At 47.2% G+C, this 26,265-nt stretch overlaps 2 protein-coding genes across 3 annotated transcripts; one reads left to right on the forward strand and one right to left on the reverse strand.

Annotated features, from left to right (window-relative positions):
* The first annotated feature begins 210 nt into the window (after positions 1-210).
* Positions 211-21,711, forward strand: LOC121329120 (RING finger protein 207-like). 2 transcript variants are annotated; one of them, XM_041274489.1, is made up of 18 exons: positions 211-293; positions 1,096-1,286; positions 7,867-7,999; positions 8,787-8,940; positions 9,621-9,702; positions 9,833-9,908; positions 10,450-10,575; positions 10,741-10,787; positions 11,835-11,907; positions 12,101-12,169; positions 12,444-12,512; positions 12,779-12,906; positions 16,326-16,491; positions 17,111-17,296; positions 17,401-17,452; positions 17,947-18,064; positions 18,567-18,659; positions 18,962-21,711. In XM_041274489.1, exons 2-18 carry the CDS (start codon positions 1,096-1,098, stop codon positions 19,146-19,148), a joined length of 1,950 nt encoding a protein of 649 aa, XP_041130423.1. In that variant the 5' UTR covers positions 211-293; the 3' UTR covers positions 19,149-21,711. The 2 variants fall into 2 exon arrangements, with proteins under 2 accessions (XP_041130423.1, XP_041130424.1); XM_041274490.1 differs by lacking the exon at positions 17,111-17,296.
* Positions 21,712-21,808: 97 nt separating this feature from the next.
* On the reverse strand, positions 21,809-25,471 carry LOC121329121 (protein-S-isoprenylcysteine O-methyltransferase-like). Its single transcript, XM_041274492.1, has 5 exons — positions 25,126-25,471; positions 24,477-24,565; positions 23,857-24,026; positions 23,023-23,240; positions 21,809-22,601 (listed from the first exon to the last, which is right to left on the reverse strand). Exons 1-5 carry the CDS (start codon positions 25,342-25,344, stop codon positions 22,419-22,421), a joined length of 879 nt encoding a protein of 292 aa, XP_041130426.1. The 5' UTR covers positions 25,345-25,471; the 3' UTR covers positions 21,809-22,418.
* Between the last annotated feature and the right edge of the window lie 794 nt (positions 25,472-26,265).

Here is a 26,265-nt window from a genome sequence, read left to right on the forward strand (position 1 = left end):
GGGCCTTGACACAAAAGTTCTAACCATTCTATAAATAGATGTATGTGCGAGGATTAAATAGAGGCACAGTTTGTCATGCCAGTGAAGAGCAATGCTATCTGCGCCCCTGTTGTCATGAATTACAAAAGCCAGAAGCTCCCCCCCCCCCCCCCCCCTTTGTTTAGAGCACAGCCTTCTGGGAGTAGGCTGCCTTGCTGACGTCAAGAACAATGTCTCTGCATCCACAGCTGAACTTCAAGAGCTCACACATCTCTGTCATTCCAGCCTGGGCTCAGAGACAGGACCTAAGCAAGGTAGGGATCGCTGTACAGACTCACGCAGGCTTTGTATTGCAATAACACGCTGGGGAAACAAAAACTAACCCTCCACTTCTCACACAAGCACTTTTCTAACTTTAGATCTGATATGGTTTGAAACTCATCCACTTCAGCTGTGGTTGTGCTTGACTGGGTTTTTTCCATTTTAATAAATACAGTGTTTGTATGCTATTAACTATGTAACTATGTATGGAAGCATGCTTGCTGCACACTGTTCTAGCTTGGCTGATAGAAGTTACCTTGTTTTAGTGTTGAAAGTATAGTATTTCAGTATGTCATGTTTTTGAACTCTGTGTCTTCAGATCCATTACACTGCGCTGTGTATTCCTGTACACGAGCCTGTTTGTCTCTTGGCTGCTAACATGTTCAGAGCCCTTCCCCTGTGTACCAATTGTCTCAGTACTTGTTGGAGGGTAACTTTGGTATCGGCCTGGGACTGCACTGTGTGTGTAGCTTTGTTACCCATGAGAAATGTAACTGCTGGATAACCCACTCACATGTCAAGCAGTCACCCCGGCTACTGGATGAACTCTATTAAAGTAAGCCCTCAATAGCCCCAGCCACACTTACAACTGAGCTGTTATCAGACTGTTTAATTGTCTTCGTTTAGATCTAAAAATAAGCAAAGAACATTTTGCCTTAAAGCGGGAGAACTCAAAGCTTGGCGCTGTCGAATGTATCAGCAACGAGGACTGTCTAAAACGAACGCACTTTGTTTTGCAAATCCACATTTTCTCCACTGCTGAGCACTTCCTGGTTGTTTTATTTTTCCCTGTAGATGTCTGGAGGAATCTTCTCTCCTCTGGATAACCTGTACAACCTGGACAACACCAGCTGCCACCCTTTAGTGTGCCACCTGTGCCACGAGCAGTACGAGCAGCCCTGCCTGCTGGACTGCTACCACACCTTCTGTGCCAGCTGCCTGCGGGGCAGGGCCCTTGACGGCCGCCTCACCTGCCCCCTCTGCAGGTAAGATCAGGTACTGCATGACTGTGACCCATTGTGAAGCCCAGAGAGGTGTGGTAAAGCAAATTTAAAAAAAACAAAAAAACATTGCAAACCATGCATAACATAATCATGGGAAAAGCAACTGGGAAAAACTGCAAAGTTACAGTGATAAACTTTTACATGGGAGGAACACTCTGTAGATACAAGTTACCTTTTCTTATTTCCTGAGAAGATCACGTGACATGGGCCAGCTGCTTCCCACTGCGCGCCTGCCTACAGGAGCAGTTCCTAATAAAGTGGCCATGCCTAATAAACCGCACCACAGTTGCATAGAAGCAGGTCTATAGCAATCAGGTTAACCTCTCCTTCAGCACTGTAATGCATTGTCCTCTCCTGAAGAAACAGCCTTCTTGACAGAGCGGTTATTTGCAGTGCCCTGTTAATGACTGGGGTGTCCTCTCCCCTGCCCGGAGAGCTGATTCGTGTGTCAGCTCTGGCTGTGACCATAGCAGGAGGTGCACACCTGTCACCTGGGCTTCCGGAGCTCTCCTGAACTCTCTGACTGAGCTGTCACTGGCAGCCCCGAGGTACAGCACTCTTTACTGTGCTCGACCCCACCACCCCTGACCAGAGTACAGGGAACAAACACGACTGCAATGCAGCCCAGAGAAAGTGTCAGCTGATGATCTTCTGCCCCCATTAACTGGGAAGGGGTCTAATAATCCTGTCACTCAGTAAATACAACACAAATCAAAACGTTCTGCTCTTGTATGTTGCTGTGATTCATTTAGACAAGGGCATGCATTGCATAGCATATATATATATATATATATATAAACCAAAAAGTCATTTGTGCACTACAATGCTTGATATTGATGAGGTGCTGACCAGTATAAGGTAATTGCATGTAATGAAGGCAATGCAAAAGTTCAAAATTATTTCAGCCAAACTTTCAGTTTAGATGGAGTTAAATAACGAATCCTTTTGAAGCAAAATGCCAAGAGTGTGACTATGAATGTCTCACGGAAACTCTTTTGGTGAGCCATCTAAATGAAAGCTTGGCTGAAGGAATTCTGAACTTTTGCATTGCTGTAGAGACTCTACCTTCATTATTTTTTTTATACACACACACACACACATATACTTTTGTGTACTTTCCCGTGACTGATTTGATTTGTTACACGAGTGGCAGTCAGTGATCCATAAAAGATGCATCTCCCTGCTGCTCATCTGCTTCATTTGTAACAGGCGAGAGTGAAGATGTCACAGACCGCTTGCTTGGCAGCTGATTTTGTATTCCGTCAGCTGAGCAAAATAGTGATGTCTCAAAGCCCCCCCCTGACAGAACTAATCACGCTGGGTTGAGCTCATGGGCAGCCAGTCCCTTTGCACTGGGGTCTCAGAGCCCCCCTGACAGAACTAATCGGAGCCCCCCTGACAGCTCACGCTGGCTGAGTTGATGGGCAGCCAGTCCCTTTGCACTGGGGTCTCAGAGCCCCCCTGACAGAACTAATCACGCTGGGCTGAGTTGATGGGCAGCCAGTCCCTTTGCACTGGGGTCTCAGAGCCCCCCTGACAGAACTAATCACGCTGGACTGAGCTCATGGGCAGCCAGTCCCTTTGCACTGGGGTCTCGGAGCCCCCCTGACAGAACTAATCACGCTGGGCTGAGTTGATGGGCAGCCAGTCCCTTTGCACTGGGGTCTCAGAGCCCCCCTGACAGAACTAATCACGCTGGGCTGAGTTGATGGGCAGCCAGTCCCTTTGCACTGGGGTCTCAGAGCCCCCCTGACAGAACTAATCACGCTGGGCTGAGTTGATGGGCAGCCAGTCCCTTTGCACTGGGGTCTCAGAGCCCCCCTGACAGAACTAATCACGCTGGGCTTTGATGGGCAGCCAGTCCCTTTGCACTGGGGTCTCAGAGCCCCCCTGACAGAACTAATCACGCTGGGCTTTGATGGGCAGCCAGTCCCTTTGCACTGGGGTCTCAGAGCCCCCCTGACAGAACTAATCACGCTGGGCTGAGTTGATGGGCAGCTGCAATATAAATCCGGTTCCACTTTTAGCTGGTCAGGAATGCAGGACGAGGCGACGGGCTGCCACAGCAAGCACAGATAAGGCTGGCATGCAGTCACACTGACAGTAAACACACACAGATATACAGCAATGTGGCACCGGCTCCCTTCACTGCAGCCACTCCTCCACACCGGCATTGTCTGGAAGTTTAGCTCAGTGTAGGGTGCCACATTCCATTGTGTTGGTTTCAAAGGGTACAAAGATTGCTCCATGTTTAACAGTGCGCTTCGCCCTTTGCCAGGTTTAACAGTGAAGCCATCAGCCGAGTCTTCTTCATGAGTGCAAGCAAGCGTCGAATAACAAGTATCAACGGATATCCGTCGGCCATACTGTCGAGAACGAGTAACACACCAGTACAACAAAACAAAAAACAAACCTGCTGCTCAATAGCAAAGTTGGCAAAACTTGTAGGTAATGTGTTAGTGGAGTGGAATAAAGGGATTACTGCACTGCAGCAAGCAGCCATCTCTGAGGCAGGCCCCTGCCGCTTATAACACCGGGGTACCCAAGTAAAGGTTTTACACCAAGATAACAAGAGATAACTAGGACTTTGTGCCAATGCCATAATCCCAGTGGCAGCTGCCCATTACACAGGGTTAGCCAATACTGTCTTTGTTTGCAAGTGACTCAGAAGGGTATGCAGGTTTTAAATGTAGATCAATTGAAAACAATGTCTGAGCGCAGGTCTGCTTGAAGCATCCAGTCGGGATTTGTACTATTTGTTTTATTCCCCTTTAAGAATTTTAAAGACCTCATCACACATCAAGGGCTCTTCAATCCTGATTAAAATAAATTACTGAATTGAAATTTTAAAAAAATTATAATTCTGTCCATGTGCTACCTTGCAACACCCTGCATCTTAATACCATGTTTGTAACACTGCTGCTGTCTGTGTTCGTAAGTGATAGTGGCCTCCTCTGTTTGTACTGGCATTAACTAGACCCTTTCTATGCATTGCAAGCCTATATTAACTCACAAGAAACACATAAAACGATGGATGAAATAAGGATAATCTTGCCTCACGCTGTCCCTTGCAATCAGAGCTATAAAGCTGTCGAGTCTGAGCAAGGGGAGCTCATCTAAGCAGTGGCGTTGCGGTCGAGCTGCGTGCGGCTGGCCAAGTACAGGTAGTCAATACAATCCAAGGCGATTCTCCCAGTGTGTTCAAAGGCTCTGAAGTTAATCAAATCAAAAGAAGACACTGGTTTGTTACGCGGAGCGCAACGAGATCCATTTCACTAGAACACCCGCAGGTTGCATTTTGGCACCGTCTTGTTGTTTATGAGTTGTGATGAAGAGCCACCAGCTGGTCTGGGCAGATCTTTTGTGCCAGCTATCTGCAACCCCCCCCCATATCATCTGTAACACTATCCATGGTGGATGACGGCCTCTTCAGGTTCAAAAGTCTTTCTTCTCAGTCTATATTTGTCTGGAGAGCTGCTGCCGATGCCTTGCGATGCTCACATTGCCACAGGCAGCCCTCAGACTTCTCTTTTTATTTCTCTCGGCTGCTGACATGGTCACTGCAGGCTTTTATAAGGGCGAGCTACCAGAGTGAAGAAGGACAGACAGCAGGCACAGCGCGGCCTCTCCAGCATGCTGCTGAGTGAGATAGATGAGTACATGTGCGTGTTTCTCTTTTGCTGTTTTTTTTTTTTTTAAAGTCTGTTTGCATGCAAGCAGTGGGGTTGTAAAGACTGTGCTGAAGTATTCCATGGTAAAAGCACAGCACAGCAAAGTTAAGCAAAGCACGGTGAAGCTCAGGCAAGCAAGAGCAGTGTACGGGAAAGCACACCACTGCAATATAGACGTATATGGGAGGCACACAGAGAAAGCTTCTAGACTAGAAACGAGCGAGGCAAACTGGGATAATAAGGGAATGGAATTCAAATGTATTTACATGGGAACAAGCCTGTGATTTACTATTAGACTCCATTGAGGTAAACAGCATGAATTAACCCTGAACAAGCAGGCGTTGAGTGGAATTAGGGAACATATGGAACCCGACGCTCATTTTTAATTGTAACTCTTGCTTTTGATCATTAGTGGTTTCTGAACCAGCCTAAAATAACTTTGCCATTTGTTGCACAGCATTTACAATTCAGTTATACATACTTTAGAAATCGCTGCTTGGACTCCTGCACTCAGGGCAGTGTACGGCACGGTAACTGTGCGATGTGGGAGGATCAATTTCACACACCCTATTTATAGGTCCTTCGGTGCCGTCATTTAATATGTGTTATGAATTGCGGAACTAGTGCATCAGTGTAGCGTAGCGTTGCAACTATCATTGTGTGATCATATGTATAGATCATGTAGATTCTCTCTCAGTGGTTAAACTGCAGTGATCCGGTGTAAACAGTAGCCTCACCCCACTGTCGTAGTGTGTGGCAGTGTTGTGCAGGGCCTCTGCCTCATGGCTGCAGTAGTTGTGCATCTGGCTATGTTTGGAGACACAGACAGTCACTAATATGTGTAGACATCACCCACCATCTGGCACAGAGCGCTGTAGTGAAGCTGCAATCTGGGTGATTGTTTTTGTTAATTCTGCAGTCTGGCTGTATTTAAAAACAACTGGAGCACAACCAAGTGCTGTACTGGTCAGAGGGGCGCTGTCACTCCCCATCGCTGCACAATGGACATGAACCTGGGCCACGAATGCCTTCTAATTCCTTGATTTATATGAGCTTTAGAATGGATTTGCAAAATCATTTTGCAATTAAGTTTCTATTCAAAAGAGGTTATTTTTGCATTATTGACCTTTTTTTTCTTTCTTTCAGCCAGATGATTAATCGGTTATTATAATGCATCAGTAAAATAACAGGGCAGAAAAAAAATGAGTAGATTAAACCTGGCTTGCTTTTGTATTAAAAGTAAAATGAATCCTTTTGACATCTATTTAGAATTCAGTTTGAATACTGTAAAAAAAAAAAAAAAAAGGGTAATCTTTAATGAATGCATTTTTAATGTGCAGAATGTTGACTTGAGCTGTTAAGGACTCTATGGGTTCCCTGCATTACAATCTCAGGTTCACATGTCATTGCAAAGTGTCAGGCTGGGTGGGACCCAGGAGAGGCGTCAACAGCAGTGTGGGATCCTCCCGCCCCCCAGCGCGCGTAAAACACCCCCTCGTTCTACAACGCGTGTTCTTTATAAACTGCATGTACGAGTATAGGCAGGCATGCTATGCAATTCTTTCGTTCACTGTGAGCTTACAGAATGAATGGAGTCTTCTGTGATCACGCTGCATTGTGAGGGTTGGGTAATTACAGTCTAACTGTAATGTAACCACATCTGCAGTGGGTCCCACTAAAAAGTTATCGTGGTAACTCAAAGAAAGCCAACCTCTACTGCGATCGCCCTGCGTTGCAGCTTGACACAAACTCAATACCAGCTTATTAAGAGCACTTCAGCAGGCTCGCTGCCCCAGAGCTCCTGGTCTGAGGGACACATGGTCAGGGAACACTGTGTGTGCGTGTGTGTGTGTGTGCGTGTGTGTGTGTGTGCGTGTTGCTATTCCTGTAATTGCCATACCCGCTGGAGGATTTGTGTAATCTAGGAATCCAGGGTGCTGCTATTTCTGGAGCACAATAACTCTGTCGCTAAGAAACCATCCCAGAGCAACACCGTGGTGAGGGGCGGGTTGACGTGCTGGGAGGTTTTCTTTTTCTGTAGATGTTGTGGTTAATCAGATGGTTCCCAACGGCCCTTTACACTGTTGCTAATTATAAAAAAAACAAAACACAAATGCAATTCTACAGCTTGACTGCTGGGAATATGTATGTGTTTTGGAAGTAGATGTCATTGTTTTTAAAGCACTGGACATCTCGTTTGTACCGCAGAGTAGCTGGGACCCATATTAGTCAATAAACAATCCATTTCCAGGTAGGATGCAAAGGGTTAAAAAGCCAGGCGGTTTGTAAAATTAGTTTAACTTTGCAAACTCGACAGTGAAACAAACCCATCGGTAAATGATCATTCATCTGCTAGCGTATGATAAATAAACCCCAGATATCAGTCTACAGACACGCAGGGGAGCTGCGGTCGACCATCAAGAGGCTTCAATGAAAGGGTCCACTGAAGTGTCAATCAATCACTCAGTAACAACATGAAACAAAACAATACATCAAATCAAATCAAAATCTATAGCCCTAAAATAAGAGAAGGCTCAGTGTCACACTTCTGGAAAGTATTTCTCTACATAATCGTACCTGATCCTTTACAAATTCCTCATTTCTCACATTGTGATTAAGTGGTATCAACCTCTGCAGCTTTGGATTGCAATGCAGTTACAAGTTTATTTGGACTTTGTTCCATTCAAGTCCTTCCCTTAAACGCAAAATACTGCTTGATTGCTCTCTGCTGTTCACTTGTATGATCAGCACCCCCACACCACAAGCCCTTCACTTGTCATCCAGCCAGGGACTCTCCCTGACCTCACGCCCCCCCCCCCCCAACCCTTACCTGTCAGCAGCACAGGAACGAGAACCGCTGTCCTGAGTGTCCTCCCGTCTCCCTGTTTCAGACACCAGTCGATAGTGAAAGGAATCAACGCGCTGCCCCCGGAGGACAAGCTGCTCAAGTTCCTGGTGGACAACTCTGCAGACTGCGAAGAGAGCGTCCAGTGTGCAAACTGCGACCTTGACTGCAAGAAACAGGTACCCAGGACTCGGCCACTGCAGCCCCAGAGCCAGGCTAGGGACTTCCTTTACATGTGCACAGGGGGTCACCACATGACTCCGTGTGCACTGGGACTCTATTTTGGGACTGTTCTGCTTTTTCAACTCCCAATGCATTCTGGTTCGTCTTACCTGTCTCAGGTACCATTCACAGCAGGACTACACTAACCAGAATGCACTGGGGCATGAGCTGAAAAGCCTGAACTGTCCTGGTGTACATGGAGTCATACGGTAACCCTGAGTGATCAGCAGATGTTAATAATCCCCAGGCAGGAGCATGTGTGGGAAGGTGAGAGAAGAGGCAGTGATGTCGACTGTGATTTGAAAGCTTTCTGAGCACATTCCACATCAGCAGGTTTCCTGGGAGATCACGGTCTCCCTGAGTGCACTCCACATATCACTTGAGTCCGGCCTGGGTAAACACAAGCAGGCCTCTGTGTCCGTCACTACAGGAGACACCAGTGAAGTCGACCAAAAATCCGTAAAGGGCTCTAGATCCCCAGGCAGGAGCATGTTGACCATGGGAGGGTGGGAGGCAACACTTGAGGCAGAGGAGTGATGACGACTGGAGATTTGAAAGCTCTCTAGTTTTTCCTGAGTCGCTCATTTGAGATCTGGGGGTCTGGCCAAGAGGTACAGAGGGAGGGAGGGAGAGAGTGCACTCAGGGGCCCCGTCTCCTGTTCATCTCGGATAGGGTTTGGAGAGGGAGGGGTGCTTCAGTGTTTTAAAAGGCTCTTGCCGCGCTCTTGTCTCTGTTGCCAGCAGGATGTGGATGCAATGTATTATTGCAACACTTGTAACCAGCCCCTGTGTGGTGCCTGCAGAGAGGACACCCACAAGGCCAAAATGTTCTCCCGCCATGAGATCGTGTCCCTGGCCAACACACTGCCCTGCACCAAGGAGATCCACAAGAAGTGCCGTGAGTATTTGCGTGCGCACAGTGCTGCACAGCTACAGCTCAGTAACACAGAGCCATGCACAACTACAGCACAGCTACACAGAGCCATGCACAGCTACAGCACAGCAACACACAGCCCTGCACAACTACAGCACAACTACAGCACAGCAACACACAGCCCTGCACAGATACAGCACAGCAACACACTGCCCTGCACAACTACAGCACAGCAACACACAGCCCTGCACAACTACAGCACAGCAACACACAGCCCTGCACAGCTACAGCACAGCAACACACAGCCCTGCACAGATGCAGCACAGCAACACACTGCCCTGCACAGATGCAGCACAGCAACACACTGCCCTGCACAACTACAGCACAGCAACACACAGCCCTGCACAGCTACAGCACAGCAACACACAGCCCTGCACAGATAAAGCACAGCAACACACAGCCCTGCACAGCTATGGAAGGAATACTGCATTTTATTAAATACTGCTCTGGACAAAAGTTTTGCAACATTATTCAGCAGGTTTCATTGGAAGATTAGTTCTTTCCCTAGGGCAAGGCAAAAACCTTTGTCCCGCGCTGTATATCTTTGCAAACACATTGCAGATGTGAAGGTGTGCATTTGAGCAGAGATCTGCTTCTCTGTGAGGACATAGCCATGGTCTAACCGCTCCTCTCTCTGTTTCCAGCCCTGCACGAGGAGCTCTACATCATGTTCTCCACTGAGAAGAAGTCCATGCTCTGCATTAACTGCTTCAGAGACACGCAAGTGTAAGCAGACTGCGGTGCTTTCATTGCAAGAACTGATCAGCGTTTAGAGAAATCTGTACTGCTCCCAATTATTAAAGAAAGAGCATCTCCCATTCTAACTCCCCATCGCTGTTCATTTCCCCCTGCACAGGGAGAGCAGAGCTCACTGCATTGATATTGAGACAGCGTATATGCAAGGCTGTGAAAGGCTGGATCAAGCCGTCCTGGTAAGAGTTCCACTAGTTTGAAATTCAAGCAGCGTAGAAACAGGGAGAGAAATGGTGCTAAACTCCAGCAGAGTGTGCAATTATGACCCTGCATTCAAAGCAGAGTATTGCTATCATTTCTGATTGTTTATTCAGATGTAAGTAACACACAGTGTGTGGCCTGTGTAACTGTAGAAGTGCTACACAAAGGATCTAGAGATTCGTTTACACACACATTGCAATGTGAAGTCTTCAACAGCTAGCTCATGAATCGATTACTGATCCACACAGCTAGGGGTCTCACATATATATTATATCAGTAGCACATGCATGTGTATTTGTATACGACTTTCGTGAAGAGCGCTACATTTTTTCTATGCTTTTTAAAGATAAAGTTCTCTCAATGTTATATTATATTACTATCTATAATCACATGCATGTTTTCAGCTGATCAGGAATGGGTTGCAGATTGTGATTGGGTTGCAATCTTTATACAGATTGTTATTGGGAAACGGTTGTGGTTTTGAGAGTGTACTGAGTGCTGTGCCCTGTGCCCTGGCAGGCAGTGAAGGAGTTGCAGACGTCGACTCGAGAGGCCATTGTCCTGCTGAAAGCCATGATCGGGGAGGTGAGGGACAATGTGGACGAGGAGGAGACTGCCATCAGCACCCTCTTCAACAACATGCAGGTAAAGATCATCTCCCACAGACTTGCAGTCCTGACTCTAAACCAGTACCATCACCAACATGCAGGTGTCTTCATCGCCACTAGGGGTCACTGTTTTCTTGGGGAACATGCAGTGTGCCCAGATCACAGCTAGGCTGTTAAGTTTTATTTTTTTTGTCTGTTTTAGGAGAAGCTGGCAGAGAGAAAGAAGATCTTATTGAAGGCAGCCCGAAGGTAAACACAAATCCAAGCTACAGTTCCCTGTATCCCACGAAGTTTCACTGATAGTAGCTGTTCATAGTGCGACACTACTGAAACAAGACAGTTCTCAGCACTCGCTCGATGCACGTACAACCCCGAAATGATGGCTGAATACCTACAGTGCAGGCCTGACACTGTAGAGAACAGTCCATTGAGAATAATGTCCACACTGCTGGCATTCCTAGTGTGACAGCTTTAGCCTTATCATGCAAGCTTAATATACAATGCAGTATAGTTTACAGTAACTGCAAATAATACCACTAAAATACAATATAAACTAGGATGCAGCAGGTCAGGCGAGTCCAGTGCAGAGTTGGGGGGGGGGACATAAAGGCAGATCTACAGTGCAAGGATAAAGCATCAGCTGAGGATCCAGTAACATCCATCCTTAACAGGTGGCAGGTCCAGGCCAGCCAGCAGATGGTGCTGAGGGGGGGGGGGGGGGGGGGGGGGGAATCAGGGGGTGGGGTTGGTATCAGTCTCTACGAATGTCAGATTGCTAATCAACGATTCGATTTCGCGCTGTTTCATAACAGAATCCGTACTGACAGTGCTGCTGTGGAACATGCCAAACTTCACTGCTATTCAATACGTTTCCTGCAGCTTTAACCCTGTGGCTCTGTATCAAAGTGAGCTTCCAACGATTTTGAAATGGGATTACTGCAGCCCAGGCTGCTGTTCAGCCAGAAGCATGGCTGGAGCTGGTCTGTAATTGATTTGATGCAGACAAACAGCTTTAACACTTGCCTACCTGAGTGCAGGTGTGGGATGGAGCAAAGCGCTTGCCTTTTAGAGTGTTTTTGGTTGGCTTTGCTGCCCCCTACTGTGGAATGAGAGTGTTGCATGGGGCTGCGTATGCAAGTTCAGTCTAGGTGAGTGGTTTGCTGGCTTCCGTTTTTAAACACCCCAATCACATCGGAGTCGAGGCCGTTTACATTTTTAAAGTGCTTTAGCTCTAGCGACCGTCATCCCTTAGTTTGTGACAGAGAGCGGTGACGGGTCCTCTCTTGCATTTCCCAGCCAGCACGAGGAGAAGGAGCAAGCGTTCAAGGAGCAGCTGTCTCACCTGGCCGCCCTGCTGCCCACCCTGCAGGTAAGGACCCTGGGCTTGTCAAGCGACCATGGGAAACTCTTCTAAGTGACTCCGTGGGGAGCTAGCAGCCCTGAGGTCTCCCGATTGCATCCTTCTACCAAGGGGAGCTCCAATAATGAAAGCGTGTCTCACCTTTGGCGTGTTGGTGCGGTCCAGCACACTCAAAGTGAAACTGTCCTCTCCTTGCTTTGAGGTCCACCTGGTCTCCTGCTCTGCTTTCCTGAGCTCAGCCAACAAGTTTGAGTTCCTGGACCTGGGCTATGTAAGTACAGCCCCCGAGCACAGTCCTGAGCAATCCAGAGCTGCACAAACACTGGAACACTCTGGTAGGATTCTTCAGCAAACGTTCTGTCAAAAGTCTGTGTCAGTGTCTTCTTCATTCATAAAGCCTGCACAGAGTTTTACTAGTTTATTTGGATACCCACACAGTGCAGTTTCACTGGCGCATCACACAACACACGCTACACAGCTACAATGTAAGGATTACAGTGCAGTTGGAGGCACTCAGTGTAAAGCATATCCACTCTCTTCTGTAGCAACTGATGGAGAGGCTAAAGAAAATCGTGAAGCTTCCTCACAGGCTGAGACCAACACAGAGCTGCAAGGTGAGCTACATTGAGCTGCTGGGAAACTAGCATAGATAACAGCATGGGCAACAATACAAATATTAACATGACGCGAGTCCTTGATTATGTATATATATATATAGACTCATTTAATAATCTGATTTTCAGAGGGATTGCCTTTAAGAAGTTGTTGGGTACTAATGAAATGGAATGCACCGTGTGAATTGACACAAAGCTGCAGGGAGAGAGTACGAATGGGAGAGTTGTATCCCAGCTGAGCCTCTGCTGTGCCGTGTTGTGTGCAGATCAACACGGAGTACCGCTCGGAGTTCGCACGCTGCCTGGAGCCCCTGCTGCAGCTCTCTCACCGCAGGTCTGTGTCGCTGACAGGAGGAGGGGGCGCAGCCTCAGGGATCAGCAACGCCAGCGCACTGTGAGTCTTCTGCTGGCTGATTGGCTGTGTGCAGATCACAGGGCCCCGCTACCGCGGCGAGCCTAAGTCACGCGTGCGACGTGAGCCTCGGGTTACGACGTTCGAGAGATTGTCGGTCCAGACACAGCGACTGTCCTCCTTCGCACCGCGTCGGGGGTCCCGTGGTCGTCGTTCGCGGTATCAAGATAGATAGATAGATAAATAGGATAAGAGACGTGGGGCAACATACGTCTAGATTTCCCGATAGATATAGAGTTCTCAGATATATCAGATAATTAAGACTTAGAGAGAGACACTCATCATGTGGCTATGATTGGATTATACAACAAATGGAAAGAGATCAATCCACCTGAAATTTGATTATAGAATGTAGATAGATAGTATTATCTTGGTAATCTTTGACGATAGTTTATCTTTAATATCTGTCTGTCATAGTTATCGACTCGATTATTGTTGTTTTTTATTTTAAAGGTGAACTGTCCCAGAAGGTTTAAATGGGACAATACTGAGATAAAAGGAAACCATGCAACTCACATATACAGTAATAAACAAAACAACTGCTTTAAAAAGGCGTTAATAGCGTACCTTTTTGGATGTGCGAGTTGCGTGGTATCCTTTCTGTTGATATTGTTTTTAACACAGTTGATTTTTGTGATCTGTTTTGGTGTACAGCAATGAGAGACAGCAGCCCCCCCTGGTAGTGTCTGTTGTACCCACTGGTTTCAACACAGCTTAGATCTTGTCGACGCTGCTCGCACGGTGTCCGATTTCATGGAAGCAGCAGCTATTGCAATCTGTCCGTGTGGGTAACAACCCAGAATGAGGTCTAGTATCTAGCCATCTAAGAAGCTCCGTGTTACAACATAAAATAAGGAGAACTGAAAACCCAGTCAATGCAAAAGAGACCTTGTATTGAAGAAGGTCGTGGAAGCAGCAGCTATTCAATCTGTTTGTGCTTTTAATCATTACAGCTGTGAGCTTGCACTGTGTAAAGATCACAGGCAACAGGAGCATTGTTGGGTCTTACTCCCGATCATATATCTGGTAGATTCTTCTGATCAATTTATTTATTCCTCTCCTTTATCTCATCTCCTCCCTACGTCTCTCTCTCATAACTTCCACCTTCTCTCTCTCTCTCTCCTTACCCTCCATCCTCCCTCCTCTCTCTCCTTACCCCATGCCCTCCATTCTCCCCCTCTCTCCACTGGCACACTCTGTGCTGTCAAGGTGCTGGAATCTGGGCTGGACTCCAGTGTCTGCGAGAGGCACAGCCAGCACTTTGATAATCCATTGCCCCCCCGTTTCTCTCAGTAACTCAGTGTTATCCAGTCCTGGGAAACAACATATTTATAGATGCCAACTGTGACATTGGCTTCAGAGCACACTCAGGAGGTCACAAGGGCTGTGCAGTATGTGTGTCTCTCTCTCTCCCTCTCTCTCACCAAGGAGTCAAGTATTTTGATTTTTTTTTTTTTTTTTTTTTTACCAGGACACAAGAGCTTGTTAGTGTTGCAAGTTCAGATTTGACTGTGTAGGTTTTCCCCAAGGATCCTTCAATCTGTTGTTGCTGCGCAGTGGATGGAGTAAAGAGAGCAGATCTGAAGCCCAGTGAAATAAGAATGAGAAACCTTTAGAAAGCAAGTAGGACAAATCGTTCGGGATGACGCGGAGTCATTACAATGTGCCAAATCTGCCTTCCGCTGGGGTCTCTCGAAGGCACAACAACAGCCGCCCGCGCCCTGCTCTCACCCTCTCCCGAGTGCAGCAGTGACGCACGCCCCCCCTCAAATTTTCCACATAAATCAGCCGCTGCTTTCAGCTTGTCTGGCGAGCGCTGCGAGGAGATTGGCCGGCTGGCGAATGCTGGGAGGCCCGTTAGCAGCAGGCGGTTGGTCCAGGAGTATTTTTATCAGAATTTATTCCAGGATAGCGCTCAGGAGGCACTCAGAAGGGTGTCCTGTACAGAATTAAACAGAACTCTCCAGGATAGCGCTCAGGAGGCACTCCGGGAGGGCAGAGGGTGTCCTGTACAGAATTTCACAGAACTCTCCAGGATAGCGCTCAGGAGGCACTCCGAGGGGGGGGCGGGGGGCGTGTTCTGTACATATTTTGTTCCCCTGAAGTCACGCTGCTTCCAGATGTCTGGAGGGTTTGTAGTCTCCAGATTTCGTGAGCAGCACTCGAAGGATATCTCAGGGCAGTCGAGAGGGACCCACAGGATTGCTTCACTGCACAACTCAGTCCAGGTAAAACACTACAGATCTATTTTTGAAATTCATTTCCTTTTTTTACAGCAATGATTAAAGCCGTTTGTTTGGGCTGGAATTTCCCAGCCCTTCTTCAATCTCTGCTCAATTCTTTGATACTTAGGAAGGACTCTTCTTGGAAACCAATTGCAATTTCTAACATGCTCAAGAAGAAAGAAAATTACAAAGCATCTTCTTCTTACTGTAGAATTGGTCCAGACTTTGTGTCCTAGCTGACAGTGCGAGGCGTGTCTGGCTGTACAGCTGACTACTCTTTATGCTGTACCCCACTGAACGACGAAATGAAGAATTCAGACATACCCGAAAATGCAGGTTTCTACCTCGCCTCCACGGCGTCCTACAGCGAGCAAAACCGCACGTCAAGATTTCTGTCCTGAAAGGGTTAAAACATGCGTCCTGTGAGTTGTTGTAAAATTTGCTTTGTAGTAACAGTGTGTCAGGTCAAGCCAGACAGGTCGACAGGAGTTTAGGAGATCTGGAAGAAATTCACCTTGTAGATTGCAACAGGCAGTCAGACCCGATCAATGCAGAAGGGTGGAGATTTTGAACGAGCTTCACTAATAACAAGGTCACAAGTGTATTATTATTATAAAGAATGTCCTGCGATGCTTGAGTTGCCGTTGGATTGGTGTGTTGGCTTGCATTAGAAGGGTCTGCTGGCGCAGCAGTCTGTGAGTTCAAACAGCTCTGGAGAGAGAGAGAGCGAGTAATCCACTGCACAGGGGCCAGGGAAGGACAGCCCGCACAGGAGGGACCCAGTCAGCAGAAGAATGTGTTTGGGCTGGTTAGTGTCAAGCAGCACAACAGAGAGAGAGCACAAGAGACCAGAGGAATAGCAGCCGCTCCCCCAAAGCAAAGCCTGGGGAGGATAAACGCACCTAATCCTGCTTTTAACTACCGTGGTCATGTTGACATCAGAGATTCTGTTAGGGGTTTGGAGGGGTCTGCATATGCTATAGAGGTTTCCTTTTAACAAGGCTCTGTACATTTGTCATGCGTTTCCTATGCATTTTCTTTACAGTAATACACTTACCATTCTCGCTGCACTTTTCTGCTGGCAAGCTGCAAGAGAAAGGCAAACGTGAGAGAGGCAGAAAGGGAGCGCCCCAGTCCCGACCGTGCTGACGTGTTTCCCTTATGCTGTTCTTGCAGGCTGCAGTCACCCCTCTCCCTGACGGTCCCCTCCTCCAGCGACATGTCCCTCTCCGCGGCCCACAAGCCCACGGCGCACCGCTACATCAGCACCAAGGTCCTGCTGGCCGAAGGAGACGAGACCCCCTTCACTGAGCACTGCCGCAGCTACGAGAACATGTACCGAGTGAGTAGCAGCCCCTCCAGAGGAATTCGTTTCCACTGGGGGAGCAGAGAGAGACAGTGCTGGAGAGGTTATCACTGCACCTGCTACACTGTTACTTGCACTTACCAAGGCAATGCTGCTGTGCTGTGCAAAATCAGGATCTAATGCTTCAGATTGAATGAGAAATACTGCCGTTGGTCTCGGCGTACCTTAATTACCAGAGTATAACATGCACCCTGTGTATAGCGACTATGCCACAGAGTTAAGTGATATGCATCTATTGTATAACACGCACCTGTGGACCGCCCCTATCAAACACATCATAATGTACCACAATGTATAATACTGTTACTCAAGTGTACGGTGTATATAACATGCAAACCTGTGTACAGCATGCAGAAGCTCTACTAAGCAATGGTGTCCCAAGCTGGCCCTTCCCCTCCTGGTCTTTGTTCTGAACCCTGTTCTAAACTGTTTAACTGAACTAGTTAAACCTGCATCCAGACCCTGAAGTAGTTCACGATCTAGCGGTACCTGTTAAGCCTGGAGTGGATCAGCCGTCCAGGACCGTGACTGGACCTCTCTGTGCGGTATGTGACGATTGAGGCGTGATTGAGGGGTCTCCCTGCTTTCCGCGCAGACCCTTCAAACGGAGATCCAGAAGCTGAAGGACCAGGTGCAGGAGATGCACCGCGACCTGACCAAGCACCACTCCCTGGTCAGCACAGACACCATCGGGGACGTCCTGCACAAGTCCCTGCAGATGGACGGGCAGATCGCCTCCAAGTACTTCTCTGTGGAGACGATGCGCGCCATGTTCGAGGAGGTAGGGCCCTTCATCCCACCCGCACCCCGTCCAGCGCGAAAACGGCGTCCCGCACGCCACTCGTGTCCGAAACGCAGCTCTCACTTCTCTTTTGTTTCATTTAGATTTGGGAAGAAACTTTTCAGAGGGTTGCAAACGAACAAGAGATTTATGAAGGTAATTTCACACTTATTTTCTTCCTAAGTATGAAGTTCAAGAAAGATGACCGCCCTAGGATAACTAATTCAATCTGCTTCTTATATTGGAAAAGGCATGCACTTTAGAGCATTAGATTAGTTTACTGGTTTGCAGTTATGAGTGGTGTTGTCTTCCCTGTACTACAGAGATCTGCAGGTTTTAATGGTTATCCTTACTGGACCTGTAAACAGCCATGCAGTGTTGAAATTGTAACAGAGTGTGTGCTCGAGTACTTGCTTTTAAGAAGCATTTTAAATTGGCAGGTATTAAATAAATCACAACACTATTAATGCGTTCATTTCCAAATCAGAAAAGCTTCCTCCTCTCACTTTTACAACTGAGGGCAGCAAATGTTCCTCTCCTCCCGGGACGCTGCATTTTTACTGCCGTACTGAGACATAAACCGACAATGCAAACCTTCAATCAGCGAGTGTTTGAGTGATTGATGCTCTCTCTCTCTCGTCTCCGCACAGCTCAGCTCCACGACCTGGTGCAGCTCAGGCAGGAGAACACCTACCTGACCAACATCACCAAGCAGATCACTCCTTACATCCGCTCCATCGCCAAGGTCAAGGAGCGCCTCGAACCCAGGTCCGCCGCCGACCCCTTCCTTTGAAACGCACTGCACAGCGCTTTCACAAAGTGCAACACCAGCCTATTCACAGTACAGCGGTGCCTCCCGGTGAACAAAAAAAAAACACAGCCACCAGGACAGAGGCTGGGGGTCGTAGCGAGCCTCTTCGCCACGAGGAAGAAGAGCCTCAGCCAGCTGCACCTGTCAGCGTTTTCTGCCAACATTTCACAATCCGCAATGGCAGCGTATTCGCAAAAGCTTTAACTTGTCATTTAAAAGAGGGATATTCACGAGACTGCTCTGGATTGCTAGCGGCTTCTTTAAAGAGATCAGAGCAGTTTCGCAAATATCATAAAAAATCAAGTTCAACCTTTTGCAAATGGAGCCTGGAACCCATTTGGACTGGTAAAGTGAATACTGTAAAAGAAAGAGATGACAAGCTGGAGATCTTTGTTCAACAACAGCTTGGCTTGGATTGCTACTATTCTTTTTTAAACATCTCACCTCCCCTCTGCACAGGCTGAAGGAGTCCAAGGAGCTGAAGGATGACCGGACAGAGACCATGCTGCACATCTATGATGACAGTGCGGCGTGCAGCGAGGCTCAGCACAGGTGCGTTCCGATTCCTCGGCTTGGAGGCGGAGAGTTGAACTGTACAGGTGGAGCTGGAACAGCACTATCCCTGATCTATAGGACTAGATTCATATAATCTGCCTGTGCCTATTCTAGGCATCAAACCTTTGTGTTCCACTTCAGTGACAAAATACACTGAATCTCACAAAAACGAAATATATCACTAACGTAACTTTGATTGTTTCCCTACTGTGGTGCAATTTCTGAAAAGGTATTGTACAGATCCGTTTCCTTTCCAGGCACGTTCTCAAACCGAAACGTTCATTTTGTTTGTCTTAAAGAAACGACCTGGCGAGCGGCGCCGACGAAAGCCGGGACAAGACGGCGGAGAACAGAGAGAAAATAATCGACAACCGCTCTCTGAACATCCTGCCAGAGGAGTCAACGCTGAAGACGAAAGACTACTACCGCTCGGGGAAGCAGAAGAACAGCGCCGACACCCCTGGCAGAAAAGAACTGCCCGTTTAACAGAGACGCAAACCCCCTTCCTGTCCTTCAGCAGAGACGCGCGTCAAGGGGCACACTTTTCCGTGCATCTTTGTTTTGGGGTGCGAGTCTCATTGCACGACTGTATATACGGATGCTTGGGGATGAAGGACTGCCCCTCGGCAGCAGCTGCCCTTTCCTGATGCTGCAAGAGTCCCTCAGCGGAACTCTTGGCATCGTTCTGTAAACCTGCTCCTGGGTAGAACCCTGCTTGTTAATTTGCCTCTCTGTGACGGCACACCCCCTGGCATCAACGGTGCTGCCACTAGGTTTCAGGCGGGCGTTTGCGTTGAAGAAGCGAGCAGGATCTTGGAAGATATACCCAAGGAACCGAGCAGCTGTCAGGACTGAAGGACAGTACAATATTGCAGCACTCATCTGAAGAGGCCGAGTTTAGATATCTTTAGTCTGTATTTAGTCTTCGTGTTTTGTTTAAGCAGTATTCTGGTAAAAGGTCAAAATGTTATTTAAATTACTTTTAAATTTATAGTAAATTATTCTAAACTAAGTAGTTTTCTATAGGCTGTAATGCATCACAATTACTGTAGCTGTAACACAACATGTTAATCCTTCAGTACTTTAGAACTGAACTCCGAGTATTTATTTTTTAAAAGGTAAAAGATGTGCAATTTTATCTGTATACAATTTTAAATCCACTGATGGTTCTGTAACTTGTCGCTTGGTGATGGTTTTGCAGCGTACAGCGCATGCACTAATAACCGGATTAGAAAACCAATTCATTTTAGTGACAATGGAATCAGACAGCTACTCAGAACGGTTTGAATCTATTGTTTTCATCTGCACCACAAACTGTAAACAGCTCTGCCTGTTGCAAATGGAAACGACCTGCAGGAATGGTGCAGCCTGACAAACGAAGACCTTTCTTTAAAACAACCTGCAGTTTCATGCACCGATGATCGTCGAAAAAACACAAGAACTACACATCAGCTGCAGACGCAGAGACAAAAAAAGCCAGCTTTATTTCAATTTTCAAATACTCTCCTCTCAACAAATACAAAAAGTTTCAAAAGGAAGTTCCAGTAAACTTTGGCTGAACATTCGGTTTCACTGGCATCTCGTGCTGAGAAAGTGGAGAACAGTGGCCACCGACAGACAAAGAGGACCTACTGTCCTCCAACGACCCTCAGCAGTGTTGAGTCTTCACAGGCATTTCAGAGAAGATAATGCACTGGAAATTAAGTTCATATGCAGGAAACAAAAACCCGATACTGACGCCAAGAACACAAAACCAGGGATTGCCTTCACACAAAACCAACAGAACCTCGTAGGCTTTTATTTTTTTACAAATTGTAAATGTTTCACTTTGCATATTCCAAGCTTGACTGCGATCGTGTGCAATGCAGAAAATATCAGAGTACGACAGGTGAAATGGGTTTGAATCCTGCTTGCCTGATTAGACTTTAGCATTTAGACAGCGAGTATAAAGATGTGTCTTTATAGTAAAAAAAAAATCACAGGAAAGAAAGTGTTCCTCAAATATGGATTTAATTAAACCGACCCTGACATTAAAGCCTTTTTTTAAAAAAATCACAGACACTGCCCTGCCCCTAGATGGCACTCTTGAACTAGTGGTTCCTGTCCCGCACACGCACTGCAGCACGCAAATCTGTTTCAATAGCAAACCATATACATAAAGACAGGCAGGCTGCAGCACACTCTACAGCCGCGGCTCTGAACTACGCTCCTCGGAACCGGTCTTCTGGTTTTCATTCCAACTCGGCACTCAATTACTTAACGAAACCCTTAACTGAACTAACAATTAGCTTAATTAGATCTTTTTAATTGTTCTCAGCTCCTAACAAGTTGATGAAGTTACTTCCACGATTTTACAGTTAACTTGAAACTCTTTAAGAGCTGAAAACAACTGAGCTAACTGTTAGATTAAAGAATACATAAGGGTTCCTTGAGGACTGCAAACCCCATCCGCATTCCGGCACCAAAACCAGACTCCGGTCCAGGTTTTCATTCCAACCTGTTTCAGTTTAATTGCAGTCCAGGGTCTGTGGTCATTAATAATTATAGGAAGAACTTTATGTGAAGCCAGGAATGGATCAAACTGCTATGCAACGGGAGTCTTACTTCCATCCCTGGAACATGGGGACTGGAAAGGAGTTTTGGCCACTCGTGAAAACTAGAAAACTCAAAGAAAAAAAAAAAAAGATTTAGTAACACAAGCACTTTATTTGCATTCCCCCCCCCCCCCGCCAGAGTCTGGATCTCTTAATTATATTAAAATACAATAGAAAAGGTCATTATAACTCTTCCCAATACAGTGCATATTTACAATCACACCTGGGGTTTTGAATGATAATTGACATGTGACACTTTGCAATGTATTAACACTGTGAGGAACGTTGTATGCAACAGACAGCTTTTCAAAACCTGATTAAATTAAAAAAGAACAAAATTAAAAAATTAGCATTGCATTTCTTCAGTGGTCCAAACAATAAGGAAAACACAAACTGATTTGGTTTGAACACAAACGCCTTTTGAATCTTTTACTAAACGAATAAACAAGCTTAAACAAAAAACACACAGGCTTGGGTTCTGCCCTTATTTTAATCCAAATAAATAATACAAGAGAGAACATTTATTTGTCAACCAAAATGGGCACATTATCAGCTATAAGAAATACACCCTGTCTCGGTGTCTGTCTGTTGGGTGGAACATTCTGCAAGCAAGCTTTGGGCTTTCTCAAAACACAACACGGTACTCAACGCAGAGCGGTGGGCATTTAAAAAGACCAGGATTCAAACGCCGCCTCTCAACTCCACAGAGCCCTTGTAGATTCATTCCCCAAATCGTTAACCCCCTTGACCTGCGGTTCGAGACAGTTCCCTGTCCAGAAACCAAGCAACAATAAAAACAATAACCGGCAAAGCAAGCCTGCAGCCGCACCAAGCCGAGCTCCAGCTGGTGACAGAGCTCTGTGCTAAAGTAAAGGGACACTCTGCAGCCTTCAGGAACAGGGGATCCCAGGGGCAAAAGGGGTTTAACTGAACCTTCCCTGAGGAGTTCACCAAGCCTTCCAGTCACTGCCTTCCCCAGCCCCTTCAAATGAAATTCACTGTGCATTTCAGAAGCGCGCCCCTGTGTGTCTAGCGCTCCGCTAGCTCGAGTCCCTTCGGTGAGGTGTGCTTCCCCAGGGGAGTGAAGGTGATGGGGGCTGTTTGTTTAGGATGCAGGGGTGGGGTGGGGTGATTGGGAGGTAGGGGGTGTGTGTGTGGGTGCTTAGGGCTCCATCTTGATCCCTGTGATGAAGGGCAGGCCCGTGGGGACCTTGTGCTTGTACTCCAGATAGTCCTCTCCGAAGAAGTGGATGAGCGTGATCTCCTCTTCCTCGATGCGCTCCCGGAAGAACCTCCAGGAGGCCAGGGTGTATCCCAGCAGGCACACCGGGTTACACAGCAGCACCTGCAACGAGAGTCACAGCCACGCCCCCCCGGGGCGATTACAACAGCGCCTGTGCAATCTGGAATCCACTCCCTGCAGCTAACCCTCCGCACACCTGCGGATCACCATCGATTCCAGTTCAAGCACACATTTATCAAACGATCGTTACTCTTGTATTTTCAACCACTTTTAGCGAGCCACTCTGTTTTGGAAAAATAAGCGAGATAGTTCTGTTTCTGTAGCTGCGATTATTACTGCTTGGTTATTTAAAATAAATAGAGTAGACATGTTAAATGTGACAGTTTGTGTTTCTTTTTTAGTAGATTTGTAATTACTGCTTCCTTTCCTCTTCTGAAAACTATCCTCATTAACAGGGCTGCTAGCCCCCCCCTCCCTCCTGCTCACTGGAACTCTTCCCGTGGCTGGTTCACACGTGGCTTACCTGCGTGCCGATGCTCCAGTAGAACCAGCCCACGTAGGAGGGGTGCCTGAACCAGGAGTAGACTCCGGCGGTCACCAGCACGTGGCTCTGCGCCTTCTCGTTCTGGACGATGTGGTTGAAGTTGGAGCCGGCGGTGAGCATGGCAGACTTCCGCAGGCACTCCCCGATCAGCACCATGAGCAGCCCCAGAGCACTGAGCCAGGGAAGAGGCTTCAGCTCTGCAGAAAAACAACCCCACAAGCACGTCAGGGTCTTCTTTTCAACCCCCCCTGCCTGCACCCACTGTGTGTTGCAGCATCATTCAAGTTTGGTGCATCTCTGAGGTGTTGGAGCCCATTCCAGCCACGTGTTTAATCACTGAACCGAGCAGCCCAGAGCCTTGCTCCACCCAGGGCCAACTATTCAATTGCACCTGGATTTTCAACAAGGTTGGAACAAAATCCCGGACTGGAATTCCTCGTAAAGAGCCGCAACCTCTTGTAATTGCCTGTATGAAAAGTCTAAGCTCACGCTCCAGTGTGGGACGGCTCAAACTGCTCTGCAGTGGGGAAAGTTAAATCCTGATATTTTCTAAAAGTTTTTTTTTTCTAAAACAAATGAATTGGAGATAAAACTACAAACAAACAAAAATTGCAAAACAGCAAGTGATGCAGCACTCTCGTTTTTGCTCGAGCCGCTGTGCCCTGCTCACAAGAAGGGTGCTTCATACAGCAGAGAGAGAGACTGCGCATCAGGTCATTGCTGTAACAATGCAACCCTCCCTTCCCAAACCAACCCTTCACTCTACACAAGGGCAGAGTTTCATCCACAGCTAGAGCGTGAGGACGCACTGACCTGGGAAGAGCAGTTTCTCCACAGTGAACTCCACCCAGGACGACACCGCTGCCACTTTGTACTCCAGGCTGTGGTTGAGCAGGAAGGAGTCGAGGGAGAGGCTGCGCGGGTTGATGACGGCCGTCACCAGGTACTCCGAGTAGTGAAAGAAAGACAGCGAGCACATGTACCTGCGAGCAGCAACACAGAGGGAGCAGGATTCACAGGGAGGGAGTTGACAAGACTCCCACTGCATAGTGGAGTGATCCACTCCAGGTGTTAAACGATTAGTACCGGTGTGCACTAGTTTAATGAGACACACCTGAGCTTGTAACCTATACACTGTGGCTACTCAAGCTTGTGTTAAAACCTGGAACGGATGAAACTGCTTCACAACAGGAGTCTTATTTCCACTGCTGCAATACAATGAAACGCAGCGTTTACTAATGTCTTCAGCCTAGAGTTAAACCTGCAAACAGCCCATCCCAGAATTCACAGCCTAGACAGCCTTTGGCTTCACAGACAGGATAATCAGAAAACAATTGCACTTAAACTATTGTGAGCATGCAGGAGCTGGCGAGAGAGACTGGGGTCCGTTGGATGGTTAAGGAAACTAGCAGGCAGCACTGCTGAACGCTTACCAGCCAAAGGGTCCCCATGATGTCTGGCTGAAGCTCACAAGCAGGCCACAGCCAAAGGCAAACCCCAAGAAGCAGGCTCGCACTGCAACCTGGTAAAGAGGGAGAGAGAGAGAGGGGGGTCTCACCACCGCTTCACTGAGGCAGAAATACCTACTGCACAGCCCGTCTCTGTGTTAATACATTATAATCGGGGGAAAATCCGATTAGCAATTCCATATTATTATTACAAACATATACTGTACAAACTGAAAGAACAAAACAGTCCTCCATAATATAACTTTTGCTCTAGTTTCAAACCTCAAGGAAGATAACGATGCGTGTGGCGGATCATGAGATCCACGCCTCTATTTGAAATGCCCACCAGTGCTACAGACTGTACTGGGGAAATAAATCCGGCGAGACAACTGACCTCAATGCTTAATAACAGGATCACAAACAACTCTGAACGTGTGTCTGTGCGCACAAGATTATTTGAAGCAATGCATTTTTCCGTTGGCATGCATTGAAATGAGCGAGCATTGCAGCTAACCGTTGCAAAGTGACAGCCAGCTTGCGCACGTTAACGAGCTACAGAAATACAAATAACATTTTAAAAAAAGACACACACAAAACCAGTGTGAGTGTTAGGAGCGAGGATGCGTTGCGTTACCTGGTAGACAGGTCCCTTGTAGAAGACCAGCAACAGTCCATTGACCGACGCGACATACACAGCGACTGCTGCTTTACTGCGTATTCCGCCGAGCAGGGTCTGAACCCATTCAGCGTCTGACCCGGCAGCCGACAGCAGCGGGATGCAGACCGCACAGAGACCCAGGACAAAGCTGCAAACACTCGCTCGCCCCTCCGGCACAAACTTACTGCCAGCCATGTTGGAGACCAGGAGCTACCCTGCAGAAACATCGCGGCTTCTCCCCCGCCCTCAATGCAAACGCGACTATGCAAATCATCCAAGCCAAGCTCTGTCTGTACAGGGAACCGTCTCTTTACCGCCGCCTAGCGGATGCCTGTGAGACCGCACGGTCCCTATACCTGGACGTAATGTCCACCTTTCCAATGTCACAGTGCACGTAGGAAGGTTATTTCCCTTCATAAGTATATCAACGCATAGTCAAGTATTACTTAGGAGGTAAAGTCTGGTGCAAAAAGAAAAAAAAAAACCCTTATATGAGCTTTGGAAATGTCTGTTAAACTGCAAAATGATTATGCAGATGTTTGCATGAAACTTTTATAGATAGGATTCGTGCAGGACAGGTGAACTCGGGAAGCAATACCGTTTTGTTAACCCGTCTTTGTGACTGGAACTGTGCTGGAATGTACCAAGCTGCTGCAGTACGCCTCGGCGGCCACTAGGGGGGAGTCACCGCAACGTGGGGGTTAATGATGGCTCTCACCGGTAGATGTTAAAATGAGTTGACCAACTTATGGGATGTATACTTTGAAGTGTTTATGTTAGGTTTGTTGGTATGTGTAGGTTGCCATACACATAGTTGCCATAGTACATTTTCAACTTTGCTTAACACGAAACGTGGATTTAAAATTGATGTTTTTAAAAAGATGTTAAAAGGGGCCACACTGAATCAGTTCTCAAGACTGGAGACTTGTTGTATCAAAGTGTGACTCAATATTTCTGTGTTATCTTCCAAAACTACTAATAGGGCTGTTGTTGCTAAGGGAACAGATACAACCAGCCTCACGTGATTTAAAAATTGTTATTGTTAATCTTACTCAATCAGAAATTAAAATTTTGTTTTGGCCTACAGTTCAAGGCCCCAAGCAAGACCTGTTCTGT

This window comes from Polyodon spathula, chromosome 16 (assembly GCF_017654505.1).
Source record: "Polyodon spathula isolate WHYD16114869_AA chromosome 16, ASM1765450v1, whole genome shotgun sequence".
NCBI classification, from domain to species: Eukaryota; Metazoa; Chordata; class Actinopteri; order Acipenseriformes; family Polyodontidae; genus Polyodon; species Polyodon spathula.